At 45.6% G+C, this 12210-nt stretch overlaps 1 protein-coding gene across 2 annotated transcripts; it reads left to right on the top strand.

The window, feature by feature from the left end:
- Positions 1–129: 129 nt before the first annotated feature.
- Positions 130–12081, top strand: SPG21 (SPG21 abhydrolase domain containing, maspardin). 2 transcript variants are annotated; one of them, XM_048317234.1, is made up of 10 exons: positions 130–200; positions 299–495; positions 4110–4203; positions 7653–7814; positions 8607–8687; positions 9290–9435; positions 9957–10065; positions 10514–10621; positions 10987–11127; positions 11426–12081. In XM_048317234.1, exons 2-10 carry the CDS (start codon positions 464–466, stop codon positions 11546–11548), a joined length of 996 nt encoding a protein of 331 aa, XP_048173191.1. In that variant the 5' UTR covers positions 130–200; positions 299–463; the 3' UTR covers positions 11549–12081. The 2 variants fall into 2 exon arrangements, with proteins under 2 accessions (XP_048173191.1, XP_048173192.1); XM_048317235.1 differs by lacking the exons at positions 130–200; positions 299–495 and adding an exon at positions 966–1087.
- The last annotated feature ends 129 nt before the right edge of the window (positions 12082–12210 follow it).

The raw sequence follows: 12210 nt of genomic DNA, 5'->3' as shown, positions 1-12210 counted from the left end.
CGTCACTACGGGACTGCAAATCCCAGCTGGCATCGCGCCGCACCGCGTTCCTCGTGAACCCGCTCCCCATGCGGGGCATCATGGGAAGTGTAATCTCAGCAGTGAATGGTTGCGTGGGCGCCGTGTGGCGTTATGGGGAATGTAGTGTGCGGCCGTAGCGACACCGAACTCTCTCGGTCTGCCTTCGGCACACCGTCCAGGTGTGTGCATTCCCGGTGATTCCTTTAATTCCTCTTTCCGAATACGACATAAGATGAATATTTCCCTTTGATCACAGATTTTTTTTTTTTTTTTAAAGCCTTTAGCGAAAAGATCAGGCTGAGACGGGAGCAGAGAGACTTCATGCAAACTGAATCTATTTGGGGAGCGAGTAGAAAATGATGCCCCGTGTCGTGGGATGAATCTTCAAGCAGCGAAGAGCATTCTATAAATATACATTATCTAATGAGGTGTATCCTTTAGGATGTCTTATAGACAACGCACCTATAACTGCAGGTAACTATAGGTCTGTCTCAGCTCACCTTCAATTCCTATTTATTACATACCAATTAAACGGGGCTAATTGACTCCACCTCTTCATTAGAGGAATGACTCAGTAACACCTGTCGCTCTCCTTAATTAACCTGAGCTGCCCTGGAGCGAAAAAGTTGCCCGAGAACCTACGGTCCATCCCTGGATGTGTTCAAGGCCAGGTTAGACGGGACTTGGAGGAAGCTGGTCTAGTAGACGGCGTCCCTGACCGTGGGGGGGGGGGGGGGGGGGGGGGGGGTGGAACAACATGAACCTTAAAAAAACCCTTCCAATGCAAATTATTCCATTAATTAACACTGGAGTCACGTGACTTCCGCCTCGGTAACGATGGCGCCTGTACCGCTCACTTCCGCCTCGGTAGCTATGGCGGCGGAGCTGTTTCCGCCCACGCCCCGCCCAGGGGTCACGTGGGCTGCGCGGGCGCAGCACCCGGAAGTGGCGGCCAGCGGGTGCCCCCGGCTGGGCGCGCGGGGCGGGGGGAGGAAGCGGGAGAGCGCTGGCGGCCGTGGTGCTCCTGGTTCTGTTCCTGTTCCTCGTCCCCGGGCCCTGCCATCCGGTGAGCGCCCAACAGTGATGGGAAGGCGAGAGTCGTCGCTGTGGAGATGGGCCTGCCCCTGTTGTCAGCGCCCCGCTCCGTGGAGGGAGCTCTGAGGGGCCGGGTGGGCGCTGAGGCGAGCGGGGTGGCCTCTGCTCCTTCGGGACAGTGCCACCCCTGGAAAGGCTGCGCCGGAAGAGTCGGGGGACTGTGCGGGGCGGGGGATGTCTTTTGGGGTCTGGAGCGGGGTCGTTGCGACCCCTGAGGGAGGGAAGGGAGAGGGTTGGGATGCGGCCCAGCAGGGAGCCCAAAACCCCGCCTTGGGGCTCCATTTACTGGGGGCCTTTCAGGGGAAGGGGCTGCCTCAGCTTGTGCTACAGAGGGGAAAGCCTGAGCTGAGGGTGCTGAGTTGGCTTTTGTCCCCTTCTCCCTACAAAGCTGTGGAGCCAAATGTGGTTGAGGAGGGGGGTGGAGCAGGGGCTGGGGGCGGTGGGCAGCGTGGGGCAGGGTTGGTGGAAGCAGCGCTGAGAGATAGGGGAAGGCGCTGCTGCCATATCCCACTTATCCATAAGTCTTCTTTCTCATTGTCTTTTTAAATCAATAATGAATGGAATATGTCATTAGTGTAGTGGAATAACTCACAAAGAGACTATTACCAAGTGCTCTGAGCACATCCATAGGTGATTCTTCCAGAGGAATTGTTTCTAAGAGCTTAAAGTTCTTCAGGTTGTTTGGTTTTACTAAAAATTAAGCTTGGGCGTTTAGAGGCTGATCATGACCAGCGTCAGGCTCTTTGTGGTCTGAGTTACCTTCAGTAGCTGAATCCCTGTTTTGAGTTCATGGTTCAGCTTCTCTGTGGCTGGAAAGCACATATAGTTGTTAATATGAGTATTTGTGTGTACAAATTGAATGCTGCATTTCTGTGCAATGGAGAAAAGAAACCCATTTCAGTAACAGGACATTCTCTAATCCAAGAGAAGTTTCCTCTTGCCTGGAAAGAAAGGCAGCCCTTAGGACTGGTGATCAGATGCTCCTTTAGAAGAAAGCTGGTGGAAATCAGCCCAGGTGTTAGTGGCCAATGGCTCACTTCCGTGAGTGGTAACAGGTGAACTGGGAAGTTCAAAATTTGGGTTTCAGATGGATTCTAAACCTGCTGTGGTACCAGACAAGGTGCAGGGACAGAACAAAGTTCACTTGCATCGTACCCTTTCCTTACCTACTGTAATCACACAGTTCTGTGCTCCCAAACCACAGAAATTAGCTTAAGGGTGCTGAAAGACTGAGGTGGCAGAAGCAGCAAGATGATCACAGTGGGAAGAGGTTGCCAACCCTCTCTGGCAACCAGAGTGAACAGCAGGAAAAAATCTCCCTCTCCGGCGCCTCTGTGTCTGTGTGGGGCCCTGACCGTGGCTTGTGCTTCTTGGCCCTGCCAGTGCAACAGTCCAAGATAATGTGTGTTTTAAGGCATTTCCTGTGATTTGTTTGTCACAATTTTGTCACACTGTCGTTTGCTGAAGAGCTTTTAGAAAGCCATTGATGTGTGGTTATGGAAAGGAATTACTCTGAACCGCGGTTTCCTTGCTCCAATGGCTGCTGTCCCCCAGTCCAGGAAGGCATCCTTGCACCTGCTCTGCTTTGCAGGTTGTTGGAATAGATATTTTTTACTTTTTCTGTAATTTTACTTGCTGCCAGACTTTGATAGAGAGCAGAATAGTTAGTGCAAGCACCAAAGTGAAGCCACACAAATTTGAACCAATGGCCACACAGCTGAACATCCCACCTCAAACCTTTGAACATGGAAGGTGTAGCACATGCTCTGTGGAAGGTGTGTGTTTGTCATGCAATTTACAAAGTACTTTCCCTTTAAAAATTCATATTTTTTGCACTTGGAAGATGGCAAATGAAGACTGAAAGATGAGGAAATTGTAACTAACTGTTAATCCAGCTGTAACCCTATAAACTGGTTAAGCTGCCCACTGGCAGCTCTCCTGTAGGGACAAATGAATTGGAGTGACTCACAGAACACAACAAGGTCTTATTTTATGAAGAATTAAGAAACAAAACCTATTGATTTAGACTTGGCAACTGTTAAGTAACAAGAGCAAAAGTTTCTTTGTTTTTCTATGCTCAGTGCTGTGTGTGAATGCATGAAAAAAATCTCCCAAAGCAGCTGGCTTTCAGGGTGAAGCTATTGAGTCTGCAAACTTCAGAAGTGTTTGATGCCATTTGTTGTATAAATGGAAGCTAATGGTCTCTTGCTGCTTAAAAAAAAAAAAAAAAAAAGTTAAATCTTGGAGTTACCTCAGTGTTTATTACTAATTAATGGAGTATTATAAGATACTCATTATGTATGTTTGGGCATTCTGGCTGGGGAGTGAATTAGTGGCATTCCTTTGTGAACTCAACTCTGAATCAATTTGTCCTGTATTAATGGTGTGCTTCAAGGATTTCTTCATTGGTAACTCCTGACGAGTCTGCTTCTGTGCGGATAGAATTAAAACTTCAAGGATTTTCTGTAAATTAAGCCTTGGATCAGGTGATGTTCCTGATGTGCTTTGGGACTCGTTTGGGTCAGTTATACTTAGATGGAAAAACATGATCTGAATACTGAGTAGGTTCATGAAATAACATCTGTGGTGTGAACTCCTGAGTGAATTGTATGAATATTTATTAACTATAAACTTGGAGTGCCTTATCAATTTAGAACAACCCAAGAACATGCTTTAGGTTTTAAAGCCACTTACAGCCTGCAACACAATTGACTTTCTCTGCAGCTGTCACAAGGGAATGCTGCTACAGAGGCATCATCATTTCATAATTAGGTTGGTGCAGAAAGGCAGTCAGGTGACTGCCTCTTGGGAGAATAATTGCATGGTTTGATGAAAACAGAGCAAAAGTGAACTTGGTGTGAGTCAGAGGTAGTGCCATCAACTGATAAGAGCAAATCACCCTGCACTGCTTTATTTACATGGCACAGCTTTCAAGAGCTGCCCACGGTCAGGTCAAACTGTGGTATTGATTTCTCATTCTCTCTCTTTTTCAGGCTGACCCAAACTGATTTTTTTCTAAACATCATGGGAGAGATTAAAGTCTCTCCTGACTATAACTGGTTCAGAAGCACAGTTCCTCTTAAAAAGGTATGTACATCTTGTGAGTGAAATATCTCCTGTTTTTTTAGGGGGAGAGACTAAGTGTGGTTAATGCAGAGCAGTTGTGGCTGTGCTTCTGACCTGTTTTATCTCCTGAACTGTTGTCCCACATGTCATGTGAGTGCATGAAAGCACATCCTTCATCTTCACATGCTTCTTGGAGGTCACTTCTGCCTGTGGTGGGGAGCAGAGACTCGCAGCTGTGAGCCATGGCAGCTGTACCTGCCATCCTGGTGCCAGCCATGCTTGAGGAGGGGGCTCCAAGGGAGTGGTGTGTGCTGGGCATCACATGTGTGGCTTCTCAGAGCTGCCTCTGTGCACTGGACTGAGCTGCCAGAGCCACCTCCACTGTTCCTGCCCACTGTCCTCAGGCCAAAGCAATGTCCAAAGGCAACTTCCCAGCAGTCAGGCAGCATGCAGGGTCCTGAGAATGGGAATATCCTTAACCACGGTGCAAAAACTCACACAGTTTCTTCTGCTTAATCACAGTGACAAACCACTTTCTCCTCTTGCTTGGATTTCCCCACTTCCTTTCACTGAGCCACAGGAGAATGTTTGAAGTGTGCAGGGTTCCAGCCTGCGCTCTCTACCTGCCGAGTGGCAGAGGGCATGCAGTGCAGTAGTAGTATGTAACTCCTGACTCAATAAAGCACTCATGTACCTTTTGCAGGTCAGGCTTGCTGGGGCTGTGGTTACAGAGTGACCTGCAGCAGCCCAGACTCCTGCCAGACAGAGGGACAGCCCTGTCTTTACACCTTGCTGCTGCAAGCACAGTCACTGCTGTGGCTGCACAGGCTGAGCAGTCAGTGTCCTGTCTAGCCTGGGATATGTTATAGTTTGGTTTTGGGCTAAGCTGACTTTGGTGTGGTTCCCTTATCTGGATGACTTTGTGGGCTGCAGAAACACCTTTAGGGAAGAGCTGTAGGATTCTTATTAATTTTTTGCCAGTTTGCGTCTTCTGTAGATAAGAAAGATGTATTGCTGTTGACTCCACATGCTCTGTCAAGGCTCTGGCTGTCCATCTGCTGGGTCTGTTTGTGTCACACTGTTGCCTTCAGGCAGTGCCTCACTGGGTCAGGGGCCAGCATTTCAGCAGAAAGATATGTGGGTGCTCTGAGGCTCTGCTTTGTGTGATGCAAGATGGTGAATGGAAGGAGCTGGAGGTTGTGGTTCCAAGGGAACGTGGTGCTGCTGCAGCTCAGTGTCAGCAGCCGCTGCCTTCAGCTACTGCCAGTGCTCAGGGTTTCGTAACTGGGGATGTGTGTAAACTGAAGCTGATAGTGACCTGGTGACCTTCAGAGCTGGGAATGCCTTACCCTCTTGAGTGCTTCTATCAGCTCAAAAGACAAATGATGTCACAGTGGTGAATGTGGGGTATGAAGAAGGTAGAAATAAGTAAACTAGTCCTGGTTATTGGAGAGAGAATTAAAAAACAAAAGCCCAATTTGAAAATGTAATTAATCTCTGAAGCAGTCTTTGGGAATACATTTGCCTGCATTATCCCTCCAGAAGTGCAAAGCATGTGCAGTACAGAGGAAGGAATAACTGGCCTTGGTTATCGCAGTCAGGTCAACCTAAGGAAGCAGAGCCAGAGCAGTTTGTTTGAGAATGTGCTAAGATGTTTCTCCTGACAGGCACAGGAAATGCTCAGCTCCATCCTCCTTCCTGCCCTGGTCAGATATAGGAAGTGCAGCACAGAAAATAACACTTTTTAACCGAGTCTCCTGCTTTGCCTGTGTGCCTCCATTTGCATACACCACTCACTGTCTTATCTGAGTCCTTCCTAAAAGTTTTCATCAAGGGACACCCTGGCCCTGCTAAAAAGTTCTGCTCTTTGTTTTGAGGCAGTGCAGATTTTACCTTTTATGTGAACTGTGGCTGATCTTGATTGATCAACCAGAAGAAGGTTGGTGACCTCCCAAGTCAGCAGTTAACCACACTGCTGCCTACACAGCTCGGGAGCTGGAGTTAAACTGTCCAGCATGTGGCCAGAAATCAACTAGAACAAGTGCTTAAACCATTGATTCACTGTCTGGGCTCGAGGAAAGAAACCTTATCTCTCAGCCTCAGCTTTCTTGGTGTGGACTAACTTTGGTGGTGTTATTTCAAAGAATATGGTCTGCCTTTGGAAATACTCCTAAAGGTAAACTTGGTAGTAGCCACCCTGAATGGATCCAACATTACTGATGGAATGACAGCTGAGAACAGCAAAGCCTGGAGCCCAGGGGTCGTGTGCAAGGAGTTATTTTGGCGGGGATTGGGAAGGCTTTTGTACAAAGTTTATGTTTAAATGGTTTCACTCGTCTGGAAGCTCTGGTATGCAATCTGTCTTTTTTTTATAGAGACTTTAGAAACAACGTTATCATGTGGTTCCTCACATGCTCCCAGAGCCTGAAATACTGGCTTTATTAGGAGCAGATTTGTTAGTCAAGCAAATCTGATTTGTGATACACTATTCTCCTCTGATTGCTGAGAAGCTTAACTGCTGGGTTGGAAAAGCAAATTGTGCTTGTGTATTACTGTTCAAAAAGCTATAAAATCTCAATACGGACGAGATGATTTCTGGCTGCTTGACTCAGGCTTTCCCCAGAGGTTTGTGTTTGTTGGTCTCGTACAAGATGAAGCTTCTGCTGGCTTGTGGAGTTGAAAGAACATCTGGAATACAGAAGACAGCTTCTGGTAGAACAGGCCCTGTCAAAACAAGTCAGGCTTTTTTTCTGCTAGAAAAGAAGACACAATTCTTGCACTTTTGAAGATACCAATTATGCTAGGACCTGTAGTACTGTATGAGGAGCTGCTCATAAAGGATAGCACCTCGTGTGTGAATAATCCCCCTCAGCCAGCCGTGTCCTGGGCAATCCAGATGCTCCTGAGATACTGCCAGTGGTGGAAGCATTTTTCCCTCCAGGTCAACCTTGCAGTGCTGCCCTGGGAGTTGTGTGTGTCTCTGTTTCTGTAAGTGTTTCAGATCAATAATTTGTGGTGATAGCTGCTTAATTCTGTAGGCCTGCATGGATCCAGACTGGAAACATCTGTCCGTGGATGCAAATATCAATGGTTGTTTAAAAAAGCTGTCCCTGGGGCAGTGCTGGCTCTTCCAGCCTCCAGCTGCTGCTCTTGGTACCCTGAACTGACCTCCTGTGTCTCTCCTGAGTATGGTGGCTCCTTTCCTGAGGTGCAGTTCATTATCCAGCTTATGTCAGGATGCACAAAATATTCTGTCTGATGGTGTGTGGCCACAATTCTATTCCAGCTGTATCCATATTGTCATTCCAGTTAGAAAACAGCCTGAAAGCTATTGTGAAGAAGAGTAAAAGAAGGTCTTGAGTATTATAACATTTGCTAGATGTTGGAAATTTCTAGAAGCAATCCTGGAAGCTGGCTGAAGAACCTCACTTGTCTTGTGTTTGCTCTCCCCTCTGTGCCTCTCTTTCCAGATAATAGTAGACGATGACGACAGTAAAGTCTGGTCATTGTATGATGCAGGACCAAGGAGCATTCGCTGCCCACTCATATTTCTCCCTCCTGTGAGTGGAACTGCAGATGTGTTTTTCCAGCAAATTCTGGCACTGACTGGATGGGGCTACAGAGTTATTGCTGTGAGTATTCTCAGTCCTGTGTCAACGGTGGTGTACTTGTGCTTGTTGCTCTCATTAGAGGTTGGATAATGAACTTAGTTTTCACTTAAAGAATCCACCAAAAAACTTTGTGCTAAGTTGCACTACAGAGTAGTGAGCACGTGGATCCAGACTGGAATCTGCTATATGTCCACAGCAGCATTTACCCAAACCTTGTGCATGCATAGTGTTAACTTCTCAGCCTATTTTTCCTCTTGTGTGTCCTGGACACAAGTACTTTTTGCCTCCATCTGCATCCTTGTTAGCCCTGAGGCGAAGACATGAATTAGTTCAAGGTTTCCATGTTTTCCTTAGGGATGGTGGTTCTCAGCCTATGTAATAGCTGCAGATGCTATGTCACTCCTTAAATCCTACCAGCCTGCTCTTCTGGGGCTTCTCAGCTCCTGAGCTGAAGTGGTTGATTTGTACAATACATTAAACAGCCTGGCTTTAGGAGTACCCCTGTCTCTTGCAGCAGTCAATGATTTCTCTATCTGTTACATGGTACAAAATCGCTGAAGAACCATTCCAGCCTCCCCTCCCACTGATCCCAGAGTGAGGCAATGCTGCACTTTCCCCAGCAAACTCTTCTCTGTGGCACTTTGTGTGTTTCTGTGTAACTGAGGGGGAGGTGTTTGCACCCTCAGGCTCTGGGGACCTTGAAGAGGAACTTCACGATACAGCTTGCTGTCTTGAAATCATTATTGTGAGAACTGGTACAACTTTGAAGCAGATTGATCTCAGCCAGTCTTTTCTAACTTTGTATTATTTTAGTTGCAGTATCCGGTGTACTGGGATCACCTGGAGTTCTGTGATGGATTCAGGAAACTCTTAGACCATCTTCAGCTAGATAAAGTGAGTGCTCAGAGATGGGGAAGTGGACAAATTGTTGCAATAAAAACCTGATGTTTGAAAGAGTCTCATTTAAGAGCCAGCGTAAAAAATAGGATACAAAAGTGCAGCCTATAAAGAGGCTGTGTTGCAATTTCACATTTGAAACTAGTTTATTTTTGAAGGTCAATGCCCTTGGGAATTGTCATACTTGCCCTAAATTCAGTTGCTATTCCAGGCCTATAAAATTGTATGGGTTAACTTCAGTTTTTGTGAGATCCTGTGGAACTTATCCTTCCTAACTCACATAGTACAGAACACCACAGTCAAGTCTCTTGGACTGGAATAGCTATGGAGAACAAAGTGAAATGTTCGAGTTTTTTCTTAAGCTTGATGAACACAAAGAAATTTATACTGTGTATCTGTGGGAAACATTTCCTACTGTTAGTATTCATCACGTTTATATTGCACATAAAACCAGGAGATGAATGGAACAGTGATTCTTTGAAAATATGGGTTATGAGGACAAGGTAAACTTGAGTGACCTATTTTTGTAATGAAGCACTGTGCTCAGAGGTCACATTTCATCATCTGTTCGTTTTTTTTTTTTTTTCCCCTTGCATTAGGTTCACCTTTTTGGAGCTTCTCTGGGAGGCTTTCTGGCTCAAAAGTTTGCTGAATACACACACAAATCTCCCAGAGTCCAATCTCTGATCTTGTGTAATGCCTTTAGTGACACTTCTATTTTCAATCAGACGTGGACAGCAAACAGGTAAAGAAGACTAAGACAAGAAAGCAGACTCACAGCATTAATTCTTCTGCAATGAAATGTCACACTGATTAGTTGGATATGTGTCTAACCTGATTCCAGCCTAGGGGAGGGAGGTGTGGGATGGAATACTTGTGACTTTTAAAGGCACACCACAAGAAGAATGGAAATGTTAACAATTGAGAGTGTGGAATTAGACAAATTGTTCTGTGATCCTCTGTGGATGTGTGGTCAGATTTAAGAACTCTGCCTGTTGTCAAACAAAACCATTTAGAGCAAGAAGAGTGTTTGTTGTTCACCATGTTTAAAATATACTCTTGCCATGTAAAACTAAAAGCTGCTCAGAGCATTTCAAGCATCAAGCTGCCAGGTTTTCCATCTCTGTGCTTTTGAAGGTTCTTCAAGGATTTCATCTGAGGTTAAAGCACAAAGTCTGTGCAAGGAAAGGGAGCATTTACAACACAGCGTCTTGATGTTGAGTCCTTGGTGCTTGAAGATATTGTTACATCTTATTTCTGTTTTAGCTTTTGGCTGATGCCTGCTTTTATGCTGAAAAAGATTGTCCTTGGGAATTTCGCATCTGGTCCTCTAGATCCTGAAATGGCTGATGGGATTGATTTCATGGTGGACAGGGTAGGTAGCTGGGTGCTCTGATGGTTGTGCTTTCAGTGTAGATTTACTGAGTGGGAGGTTGTAGATATTTCTGCTGTTTTTTTCATTCACTGACCCAGGAGGGAGGAATGAGAAGTGGCTCTTTACCAGGTGTTGACTGTCACAGCCCCAGCAGTTTAACTGATACCCTGACCCTCTACCTTAGTTGTGTTTGTGTAGTTCAAGAGAGGGAGTTAAGGAACTGAGGTGGAAGAGAAGAAAGTTTTGGGATAGATCTGTACGCCATGCTCTGGGGGCAGGAACAACTAATGGAACGTGGTTTAAGCATTTGTCTCATGCAGAGTAATACTAAATTGGAATTATAACCTTCATCCCTTTGAAACGATCTTCTCTTTGGCTGTATTGTTAATATTGCATTAACTTCCTGCAGTGAAATATGTTGTTAATTGGTCTTTCTCTCTACTGCAAGCTGGAGAGCCTGGGCCAGAGCGAGCTGGCCTCAAGACTCACCCTCAACTGCCAGAACTCCTATGTAGAACCTCACAAAATCCGAGACATCCCTGTAACCATTATGGATGTAAGTGAATCTGAATTTTTTAATTAAACAGTATTTCCTTCCCTTGGCCATGATATTCAGTTAGCAACTTAGCAAGCATTTGCAGCATGTGCCTTCCTGTTTAGGGAAGCCTTCTGCTGACTGGCAGCGCTGTGCCTCTTCAGTGCTACATTGTGAATTGGATATTCTGTGCAGTAACACAGCCATATGTTTCAGTATCACAGTATTGGATTTCTAGCTGTCGATGCCCAGGTTTGCTTGTTTTCTGTTTCATTAACACCATTCCACAACGAAGCTGAGGGTCTCTTCTAGAAGCAGCATGCAGCCAGTCTGATGTAACAACAAAATCGGAGGTTCAGAGCTCACTGCTGGGACTTGTTCCATAGGTGTTCGACCAAAGTGCGCTCTCGACGGAAGCAAAAGAAGAAATGTATAAGCTTTACCCTAATGCCAGAAGAGCTCACCTCAAAACAGGAGGCAACTTCCCCTACCTCTGCAGGAGTGCTGAGGTCAACCTGTACATTCAAGTGAGTTCCTGAATTCAATCTGTGAACATGTTTAGCCACAACAGCAGAAGGCAGCTCCTGTTCTGAGCTTTTGTTTTAACTTCCCTGAGTCTGTGTGCTCTCTGCTGCTGATACCAAAGGGCAGGCTGGGAGCAGCTGTGTCCATGCTAGGCCAGCTTTGGGGGTTTTCTGTCTCTGAACTCTTGTACTCCAGAGCCATGGTTTCACCCTCACAAAAGTTACTCAGAAGGAATGCTTCTCTTTTACCAAAATGCTGTGCTCCTACACCTGTTTCTGTGTTATTTCCCACGTCCAACAGATCCATTTGCTGCAGTTCCATGGTACTCGGTATGCAGCCATCGATCCCTCCATGGTCAGTGCAGAAGAGCTGGAAGTCCAAAAGATCAGCCTTCACACCAGCAATGAGCAAGAAGGGCAGTAGGCTTGGGAGTGCCAGTGAAACAGAGGCATTGGTTTGGTGGTCTTCCTGTGTACAGTCAACTGTTCCCACTCTGCCTTTTCCCTTGTGTTAGCCGATTATCACTGTGTGATTCCAACACGATCAACAGTCAGTGAACTACCCGTGGACAGCAACCTCCAGCAGTGTAATGGGATAGATCTGTTTAATTTTTATTCTTTGGATTCAAGGAAGTATCTTTGGAGACTACACTTTTAAAAATAAAGACATTTTTTCTACCAAAGTCTTCACTATATCATGTTCTTAAGCAGAACGGTATTTCTTTTTATATTTTTCACCCGGCTGTATATATTACCACATGCAGATTGTGTACTTAAAAGCTGACATATATTTTTGTTGAATATTTGATTTAAAAGATGTTTAAGTGTCAATGTTGCCATCACTTATTTGCTTCGTACATTGTGTTGTAAGTTAGTTTGTTTCTATTTGAAATAAAGCATTTGAATTTTTAACTTTCTTGCTGCTTAAAAATGGTTTTCAATAAAACCTCACTTTCAGCAAGTGTCTCTTGTTTTGACTCCAAGAAAACAGCAGCCAAAGCTCACTGCAGTCCTGGTTTGCCTCTATAGTCACCTCTGGAACTGAAGAAAACCACCACCACCTGCTTGAATTCCTCTCAAGCTTTA

The sequence above is a fragment of the Corvus hawaiiensis genome, chromosome 13 (genome assembly GCF_020740725.1).
Source record: "Corvus hawaiiensis isolate bCorHaw1 chromosome 13, bCorHaw1.pri.cur, whole genome shotgun sequence".
In the NCBI taxonomy this organism is placed as follows: Eukaryota; Metazoa; Chordata; class Aves; order Passeriformes; family Corvidae; genus Corvus; species Corvus hawaiiensis.
The sequence above is the reverse complement of the archived record's forward strand: the minus strand, read 5'-3'. Positions and strand labels throughout refer to the sequence as shown.